Source organism: Hetaerina americana, unplaced genomic scaffold (genome assembly GCF_022747635.1).
Source record: "Hetaerina americana unplaced genomic scaffold, ioHetAmer1.1.p SCAF_5, whole genome shotgun sequence".
NCBI classification, from domain to species: Eukaryota; Metazoa; Arthropoda; class Insecta; order Odonata; family Calopterygidae; genus Hetaerina; species Hetaerina americana.
The window spans coordinates 38,266,201-38,276,469 of NW_027287095.1; the positions used below are offsets into that span (position 1 = coordinate 38,266,201).

General features: G+C 37.0%; 1 protein-coding gene across 3 annotated transcripts; it reads left to right on the forward strand.

Annotated features, from left to right (window-relative positions):
* The first annotated feature begins 36 nt into the window (after positions 1 to 36).
* On the forward strand, positions 37 to 7,078 carry LOC139693913 (protein GUCD1). 3 transcript variants are annotated; one of them, XM_071592245.1, is made up of 6 exons: positions 37 to 262; positions 754 to 913; positions 991 to 1,117; positions 1,197 to 1,416; positions 6,682 to 6,756; positions 6,841 to 7,077. In XM_071592245.1, the coding sequence occupies exons 1-6, from the start codon at positions 232 to 234 to the stop codon at positions 6,933 to 6,935; spliced, it is 708 nt and encodes a 235-aa protein (XP_071448346.1). In that variant the 5' UTR covers positions 37 to 231; the 3' UTR covers positions 6,936 to 7,077. The 3 variants fall into 3 exon arrangements, with proteins under 3 accessions (XP_071448346.1, XP_071448347.1, XP_071448348.1); XM_071592246.1 differs by lacking the exon at positions 37 to 262 and adding an exon at positions 343 to 438 and having other exon boundaries at positions 6,841 to 7,078; XM_071592247.1 differs by lacking the exon at positions 37 to 262 and adding an exon at positions 512 to 595 and having other exon boundaries at positions 6,841 to 7,078.
* Positions 7,079 to 10,269: the final 3,191 nt, after the last annotated feature.

Sequence of the window (10,269 nt, forward strand, 5' to 3'; positions counted from 1 at the left end):
ATACAAGGTTTGAAAAAAGACGTCAGGTTTGCGAGTTACAATGTTTACTAACGACAATGGAAGGATTAGACCTATCTGGTGAAGGATGCGAAAAATTGTTAACACCTAGAACTATCTAGGATGAAATTGTAATATTTATGTTTGGAAATTGCAAGTTGTATAAAATCATTCCACTAGTACTCCGAACAAGGTTTTTTGCTGCACGTTGAATGTCTTATCATTCCTGGGAAGATGGCTGAGCAAGGGGTCGAAACTGAAACAAGTAAGGAATGTTCTACATTTCAATGACAAAGAGATCTTGGATTAAATACGGATGCATGAGAGAACCAGCAGGTTTCCCCATTTTGCTCAAAGTAGACGTCTTCAAATTACTGCGGAAGATGTACATTATTATAAAATATGGAGATGTATTTATCTAAGGCTCATTATGATTCTTTGGTTAGTACAATGAAACGAAACGTTTTTTAACTCACCATAGTTTAAGAATACTAAATTAAAATTAAAAGGCCGTTTTAGAAGAAATACATTAATATTGAAATTGGATAATTAACAACTGCAATCCAGCGATGTTATTTTGATTCGCCTTTCGCAATAGGTAATTCTGAATATCATGGGTGGTAGTGGTAGGGAAGCAAAACATCAGGAGATATATGATGGTTATTGCTTACTGAAATTTGTCGCTGAATTAGTTTTTTTAAGTATGTAAATATCTTTTCATTTTCTTGATACGATTTATGTTCAATATATTTGTAGGAGTACCTCCCATAGTTGACATGCCACTATTTCATCAGAGCCAGAGGTTCAGTTGGGATTGTGGTATATCTTGTGTAATGATGGTGTTACCCCCTCAAAAACGGGCACAGCTGTTGTCAAACTTCCACGATGTGTGTTCTGAAGAAGGATTTGGCAAGAGGTTTGTGCAACTTTTATTTTTTATTTGAGTGTAGCGTTTGATGTCGCTTGTAAGATAACTTTGATTTTGTATTTCAGCACATGGACCATTGATTTGTGTTACTTGCTTAAACGTTATCAAATGCAGCATGTGTATTGTACCATCACATTAGGAGTACACCCTGGATACCATGGTCAAGCCTTTTATGACAAAATACTTCACAAGGTGTGTATAAAATTTTTATGATTTTTATTTATTTTATGAATAATGGCATCATAAATTGGTTGTAATTTTATTTCTATAGGATGAAGATAGAGTTAAAAGACGGTTTGCGGAGGCAGATAAGTATGGCATCGTAGTACGCCAAGTAAAATTAACAACCGAGGATATGGTGAGACATTTAGCCAAATCTGGACCAATAATATTGCTCACCAATGCCAATTTACTTAACTGTGAAGTCTGTAAAGGTAACAGACTTGCTATGGAACTCAGAAATTGTTTTCCATGGTCCATCTCATACCATGGTAAGATTTTCCAACATATAGGTTCATCTCTTGTTTTTTATATGATTGTTTATAAATATTTTTATATAATTGTTTAAAGGAGTTAGCACGGTATATAAGTATCATTATACATTATCTAAATGTCAATTTAATTGCATGAAAATGGTGATTGCCATTAATTAGTATCTGTCAGGCTGCATTTGGGTTGGACATTCTGTGGTATATTTACCTTCAAACCAATCTTCTCCCTTTTCTGTGAGCTATTGGTTGAGTAATAAGGCTCTGAGCTATTCGTTTAGCAATAACCGTCTAAGGTTTCCATGGAAATGTAGTTGAAGATGCTAGTCTTCCAGGATGTATGTCCTATTGACTCATTCCTTTGACAACAATTTCTCAGGTGTTGTATTGTCATCATGTGTGACGTGTTCAGTGCAGATTTTTGACCTTCTTATATGTCTTCATATCACCCAGGTGCACACTAATGTTTTGATTTAAGAAAAATGCATTACCAGGCATTGGCCTCCCAGTCAGAAAGCCTCGCACAAGGAAGAGAGAAAAAGCATGATTTACCTCTAAAAAGAACCCAGTTTACCAAGAGAGATTAAAGTGAAAGAGGCTGTATTCACTATATCCTTTTGTTTATGGTATGGAAACAGCCCAAAAAATTGGAAAAATAACAAAGACTCTCACAAGATGCTACATTGTGACAAGATTCAAAGATATCACGAGCACAGCTGACCCCCTCTGCTTGGCCAAAGACTATCTGGTGGTAGAAAAATGGAGTGGGTCGATGAAGTGAAATTCAGTTAAGGAAAATTGCAGGCCATGTTTCATCATTGCAGGCCATTCTTGGTCAGATTCTTTGCACAACATTAACTTTGAAGATAAACTCATCATGAAGCAAAACCACTACATAATTTCCAAGTCTCATCCATAAGCCCATAAAATTACCAGGAAACCTAGATTCAACCAAGAATATCTGGATGTACCTTTTTCTTGAATCAACCAATCTGAGTGCACTTGGGTAATCTATAATAAGATGAGCAATTCTGCATTGAGCACTTTATAAACAAAGACACTGAGCCCGATGCCAGTGAATCTGCTGTCACTAAAATAGACCATTGTGGAAGACTTATATTGGAGGGTAGTTTGAAAGGTTTGTGCAAAGCCAGAGAGATGACATCATTAGTGTGTTCTGAAGTTTTTCAGTTATCTGCATCTTTTGATGGAACGCGCAAAGTTTAAGCCAGATCAGTCTATTACTCTGTGCTAAGCATTCATTTGTTGCAAGTTGAATGATTTTGGGGAAATGGATGAAAAAATAATTGTGTGTCTTGATTAAACATTATTTCATGATAGGCTAATTACCTCAAGAGGCTAAAGAGAAAGTTGATAAACATGGTGAATCTGTACCTTTTATGAGAATGGTTTATAACTGGTTTCAAAATTTTACTTTCATACATGATATACTGAATGTTCTGAAAGTCCTCTTGAGATCACTGGTACAGAAATCATTGGTAGAAAATCCATGATATGGTTATTGATGCTAGATAAGTGAAGATGTGAAAGGTTGTCAGTTCTGTGGACATCTCTTGTCAATACATATACTACTTTACATCAAATTTTGGGCATGGGAAAGTTATGTATAAGATGGCCAAGGCAATCGCTCTTAGTTAACCAAAAATGAAATAATGTGACATTTCCAAGGCTGGTTTGATGCTGTTTCAGTGAAATCGACTGACTTTTAGGTGTCACTTCATCACCGCGAACAAAATATTGATACACCCCAACATGTTTTAAACCAAGGAGCAATCCAAGCAATGGATTGTCCGCAGGAAGTCTGGACTAAAGAAGACAATGTGCCTTCAGCTGGGAAGTTTATGGTGGCTTTATGGTGGCTCTATGGAAGTTTATGGCTTACCTTTCCATCATTACAATGCTCCAGCTCATTCCTTATTCTTCAGATTAGCCTCCATATGAATACTCCTTGTTCTTCTTTTTGAAATGAAGGAAGTACTGGCAGGAAGGAGACCTTATTTAAAAAAGGTGGCGATTGAGGAAACAAATGCCTATTTTGCAATTGCAGTATTGGAACAATCACATCATTTGGAGGGTATCAACTAACTAGAGCATAGATAGGCAAAATTCTACACTGAAAAATAGAAATGGTTTGTCATGAAAATTATTAGTTTTCATTTTTGCACAATCTTTTCAAACTACTCTCATGGTTTTGTCTGTCTACTATTGGCTCAATCCTATGCCACAGAGATGAACCCCAGCCATGCATGCTTACTCATAAATGCTAATTTTCAGGTTAGAAATGGATGTGAGAAAGTGACAAGGGGTTGGAGTTTTTAGCCCTGGCCAAAAACTATTGTAATGAATGGAATGAAGTATCTACAGATCTTTAGTTTTGTTGGATTATATGAAAAATGGTGACACAGGGACTTGAAATGACACTCATCCATCATAAGGCATTGATTATTTGAATTGAGTAATCATTATAATTGGGAATGGGAATTGGAATTTCACTTTTTTATCAATCCTAGATGGTCATGAAAAGCTGAAATAATAGTAGTATTCACTAACTTTATTGCCATCGATTGAAAAATAGGCATTAATGCTATGACAGTAGGAAGTGAATTTTCCCTTAAACTTCGTGATATCAATTCAAAGTAATCAACCTGAAGGTTTCTTTAATAGATTAGAACTTAATGTGTATTAAGCCCTATGGTTAGTGAAATTTTATTTAATTTATTGAACAGATTTGCACAAACATTTAAAATTCTTCAAAGTCCTGTCCCTGTGCCTCAACATATTTTTTCAAGCGATTCTGCCATGACCGGTATGTACCGTGGAAGGTGGTTTCAGGGATCTTTAGCAAGGTCTTCGTCACGGCTGATTGGATTTCTTTAATGAATGAAAAATGGGTTCCTTTCAGGCCTTCCTTAATCTAAGGGAACAAAAAGAAGTCCGCTGGGGCAATGTCAGGACTATAGGGGGGGGATGGGGCAGCATTGGCGCCTGGTGTTTGCCCAGGAACTCACGGACTTGTTACGCATTGTGGCAAGGCACGTTTTTGTGATGGAATTTCTAGGTAGCAGAGATCTAGGTATCTTTTCTCGTCCTGATGACCCTTTTTCGTAGTCTTTCCAGCACATGCACGTAGTGGGTAACGTTAACTGTCTATTATTGAGGAACAAACTCCTTATGGAGTACTCCTTTACTGTCAAAAAAGACAATGAGCAATGTTTTCACTTTTGATTATTTCATTGTTGCCTTTTTAGGCTTGGGGGACTGGTGGGTGTACCACTCAGAGCTTCGGCGTTTCGGTTCTAGGTCTTCAGGTTTCATCACCAGTGATGATGTTGTCCAAATAGCCAGGTTCATTTTTAATACATTGCAAAAGTTCACTTGAAATTTCCACTTGGTTGTCTTTCGGTTGTCTGACAACCTTGGGCACAAGCTTGACGCACACTTTCCTCATTGCTAAATCTTCAGTAACAATGTGAAACACAACAGTAGATGACAAGTTCAGTTCATTGGCAACCATCATGATACTCAATTGATGGACTGAGTCCAACTATTGTTGAACATGAGACACATTTGTTGTTGGTTTTGCTGGTTGATGGTCGTCCAGAGTGTTGTGGGTTGTGAACCTCTTCCCAGCCATCCTTAAAGGCCCTTAAACTCCTCGAAACTTGTGAGTAGGACAGAGCAGAGTCCTCGTAAGCCTCTTGAATCATTTTGTTTCTCTCCTCAAGAGATTTTTTTCAGTTTAGCACAAAACTTAATCGCTTAATGTTGCTTGATCGTCGATTCCATTTTTTTCGTGGCATGGTCAGCTCAGAGAAGTTTACCATAGCTGAAGTCCTGCCACTTTCACAGCTTGGAGAGTATGGAGACCGGTTTTGTGGCAAAGATTAGCGTCCCTCCCCCCCACCAATGGTTCCATCCCACTCTGAACAACAGGAGCGGCATGGGAAATTCAATTGCATTACTTTCGGAATGCACCCTGTATATATTGACACCAGCTCAGCAACATGTATAATAAAATGACTTAATTCTGTCAGAATGTCTATGGTATGGTCATAATGGATTATTCGCTCTTTTGTTGAAATCAAGTTAACTGAAGATATTATTTGTGGAAAAATTTCTCTCAAAATCAGAAATTAAAAAAATTGATATGGGAATGAAAGAATGGATCATTTCTCAATGAATGTGGCAAATTTTTATCACCAACACTGGATGCTTCAATTTTTAACAGTCACCTTTCCATAGGGTAGTTATTAAGACAATGTCAGTGTGTGACACAGTAGACAGGATTTTCAAATTCAGCTGAATGGGGTACAATAAAAAACTTCTGACAATGGTGCACCGATTTTTGAGGTCAGAAATGGCATGAGAGGGTTTAATGCTCTTCTTGAATTCAGGAACTGGTATGTCTTATGCTGGAAATATTTGATATTATGTGGTTTATGGATCAGGCATGGCTGAATTTACTCTAGTACTTCGGGCTACCAAAATTACAGAATTTGGGCTAGTGTCCTAGTTAATTTAACTCATTTTGCCTGCATCTGATAAAAATAGTAGCTCAGTTAGCTCTGTCTGGTCAGAGGATCTTCTGTGTGCTTTAGAGTGGTGTTTGCCGACCATAACCAGAAGCCCTCTATTCTGCTCAAATGTCCTGTGGAGTGTTACTTTTTCCCCTTGTCCCCTCTTATTCCATTATTTCATGTGGGCGTTAGTTATGGGCTAAATATCAGACACAATCATCCACCCTTATATTTCTCCTTGGGGTTGTGGTGAACATTATTTCTTCACGTGTTAGGTAATGCAACTAGTACTTCTAATAAATTTACCATTTTAACCTTATTACTGATAATTAACTATGAATCCCAAGGGTACACCAAGAGAAATTGTGGAAATGATGTTGTTCTCAGTCTGTTGATTGCACAGCCAATTCCTACATCTGATAAAACAATTCAAGAAAATATGGTAGCAGTATTCATCAGAGTTATTTTTTACTATTCAAGTTCATTTTTCAACCATTGCCCAATTATATTTAAATTAAAAAGACAATCTTTACCATGTCTTTTAGCTAAGTTGTGTCATGTTACATTCAAGTATTGAGTTGATTAAATTGACTATAACAGTTATGACTGAGTCAAATGTTGATTTATTTGGTCCAATTAGTGATAGTTATTTTCATTCATGACATATTTGTGAATATTGCTTCACGTATTGTTACAATGTTTATCTTGAAAATTGATTTTTAATTTTCAGGTCACTACATAGTTATCTGTGGGTATGATTACTCTAGACAAAAATTTTCGTACAGAAATCCTGCCTTTAGAAATAGTAAGTGAATATGTCAGTTGATTTCATTTCTCACTTCATGCTTTCATTTTTTTGGAGTCTAATCCAAGTGCTGCTATATTTCAGGAATATGTGTGATGTCTTTTGAAATGATGGACGAGGCAAGAAAAAGTTATGGAACAGATGAAGATGCTATATTAATTCATTATAGCTGGTCATGACCAAAACACTTGAAGCGATATTCTGAACACACATTTGTTATGAATTTTATGTTGACTATGAAGTGAAATCTCTAAAAGAAAAACTTTATTTACGTTGAAATTTATTTTACAATATATATTTACAGTTGTTTTTACAACTTAATAGAATTGTTCATTTACCTTTATAGTTACATATGTATTTATTACGAAGAAATGAAATTTCAATTTTTGGTATGACTCTATTCTTTCACAATTTGGAGTACTGGACTGTATTTGATTCGAAACAAGCCTTTGGAATTTTCTCAGCAGTTACAGATGTTGATTTATATCCAGGCTCTTAACTCATTCAGTATGTTCCACCATGGTTTATGCAAGTTGAGCACACTTGACACCATAACTTGGTGTGATTTCTTAATTGTGGCAGTGAATACAAATCCATTGTCTTTGGAAGGATAACAATACGTAGCTAATGAGTCTAAGAAGAAAATTATTTGCTTGACACATTCTTTGATATAAAAATGAAAAATCGTTCTTATATACAGGGTTCGTCCGGAAAATAAGTGTACTGAGCTCAGGAAAAGAAATTTATTACACTTTTACATATCTTAAGCTAATATTCCTCAAAATAGGACCCTTGTGAGTCGATACACTTGTTCCAGCGGCGTTCCCATTCCTGAAACGCTCCCGCGAAGGCATCATCGGGAACCTCTCGAAGACACGTCGTCACGGCCTCTTTGACGGCGTCCAAAGTCCCGTATCGCTAAAAAATTTCGCTTTATTATCGCTAAAACGTTCTCTAAAAAATGTGGATCATTTTTGCAGTGATCCGCAAGTTGTGTCGCGATTTCCAAGCGATTGAGTCTTTGATCATCACTGAGCACTTTCGGCACCAACTTTGCACAAATTTTTCGCATCTGTAATTGCTCCCTAATAATCTCGTGCACTATTGTTTTTGGCACATTACACTGCTCTGCTATCATCCGAACACTAAGACGACGATCAGAGTTCAGTACATCGCGAACTTTTCGCACATTTTCGTCGGTGAGTGTCGTTGATGGGCGTCCAGGCCGTGGTTCGTCGTCGACCTCTTCTCTGCCCTCCACGAACATCTTGTGCCACCGAAAGATCATGTTTCTGGACATGACTGACTCCCCGTAAGCCTGGTTAATCATACCGACAGTTTCGGTAGACGATTTCCCAAGCTTTACCGCAAATTTGATGGAATAACGCTGCTCCAAAAACTTCAGCATCGCGTTCCGTGACGTGGGTCGAGCGTGGAGGTTCGCGTTAACAGAGCTCCTCACTACACCACAGCTCAGAGCCGACTGCCTTTTTCAGCGTCGATTGCCAACATACCCCCCTTCAATCGCAGCCCGTCAGAGCGGTGCTGGGCGCACTTGGAGCGGCGGGAAAAAATCAGTACACTTATTTTCCGGACGAACCCTGTATGTATTAAATAAGGCGAAGTTAACATTTACTGAACCTATCAAGGATTGTAAAGATTAAGTTACCTTAAACATGATATGCTAATAATTTCATACTTCTGATTATTCTTCATTATTATTAAATAAGAAGTGAATTCCAGCATGATTTTTATTGTGGTGGAAATTACACTTGCTTTGTGGGACAGTGTCTGGCCCACTGAGGATTGATTTCAGGAAAGAATTTCTTGAAACTCAATGCTGGAATTTCTTGAAGTTGCCTCAAAGAATAGTCTATGAAGTGGTTACAGATGCCCACTTCAAAGAGGCTGGTAGAGATTTTTTTGTGAGACTAGAGACTATATTTTCTTCATTGGATTTCTTCAACACTGCCATATCAGTCTTGTATAAATGTCACCAAGGTCATTTCCAAATTGAATGAACTCAGCCATACTGATCAATCACATTTGTATGACAACTGGGACTGGAAAACCTATGGACTATAATACATTTCTGCAGCCAGTAGTTCAAATGATGCACAATGTACCTGTAATCCCTTCATTTTTATAAGTGTGTATTTTACCATGGTTGTGGATGGATTTCTTCCAGTAAAAGTACCGACTTGATTTGATTAAATATTTATCCACTTGTTCCTCCAAAAATGTCTCCACACTAAAGATCATCCTGGATTTACTGGTGAAATTAGATATCTGGTAAACATTTTAATCTAGTAACCAATGAATAATACCATATTCGACTACTTTGGGAAATGGTAAAATATGATGTAAGAATAATAATACTATACCCATGGAATTTATGAAGAATTGGTACATTAGCATTGAAAGGATAGAGAGTAATGCAAATGAATTCTTAAGGCTTCATCAGTTTTGGTTAAGGAAGGGAATAGGTATTCCTGATGCCCTAGCAGTAATAAGGTCACTAATAGGGAGGAACAGAATACAGTCGGGATGTATTTGTTTGTTTCATTGATTTTGAGAAGTCGTTTCATAGAGAAATGGTGGTATAATTTATGATTGAGTAGAAAGGAGGGCTAGGTGACTTATCTTAAACCTGTACATACCTCAAATGCAAGTGATGGATGGACAGTGTTAGGAAGAGGAGTAAGGTGTCCATTAACATCCATGCTTTTTAATGTATATGTAGAAATGGTGAAAGAGGCCTGTGAAGAACTAGATATTAGAATAAATGTTAGCTGAAAATTCATCAAATCATGTTTGTGGTGGATCAGGTTTTTCTTAGCTGCCTGTAATTACCAAAGGGGTTACAGTCATTGCTGATTGCCTTAGAAAATCAGTCTAAGGTGTGAGGGTAAATAGGTATGAGATGAGAATTGATGTAAACAATAAATGTTATAAGGTTTTTGAGAAAGAGAAAATCTAAGCTTTAAAGTAATAGGGTGAAAACTAGATCAGGTAGAACAATTTACCTTTCTTGGAAGCATATTAGACCAAGATGGTCGAAGTAGTATGGACATCAGAAGAAAAATTACATTAGGCATAAAAGCTTTCACGAGAAGGAGGGAGTTGATGAGAGGGACATTGAGTCAGGATTTCAAGAAAATATTAGTGAAAACTTTGAAATGGAACCTGTTTTTGTATGGTGCAAAAAAGTTGAAGCAAGCGATGCTCCAATTTAAGGCTTTTGAAAATTGGGTATGAGGATGGGAATATTGAAGTTGATGGAAAGTTAAAAAAAATTCAAGGCTTGATGGAAAAGAGAGAGGATTGGTTAATATTCATAGGAGACAAGAAAAATGAATGTAAATATTGATTGGCGATGGGATGTGGAGGACTGAAAGAGGAGAGAATGTTAAGCAAGCAAGGAAGGGGGAGGAAAAGGATGGGCATGTTGTATGAAATGAAGGGAGATAGAATGCATGTGGAATGAATATTTATTTTAAAGTGGGAGGTGTC

Coding starts and splice junctions, on each gene's coding strand:
- LOC139693913 (XM_071592245.1), top strand. CDS start 232: ATGGCTGAGCAAGGGGTCGAAACTGAAACAA. Junction 914..990: donor GAAGAAGGATTTGGCAAGAG/GTTTGTGCAACT, acceptor TTTGTATTTCAG/CACATGGACCATTGATTTGT. Junction 1,417..6,681: donor ATGGTCCATCTCATACCATG/GTAAGATTTTCC, acceptor TTTAATTTTCAG/GTCACTACATAGTTATCTGT.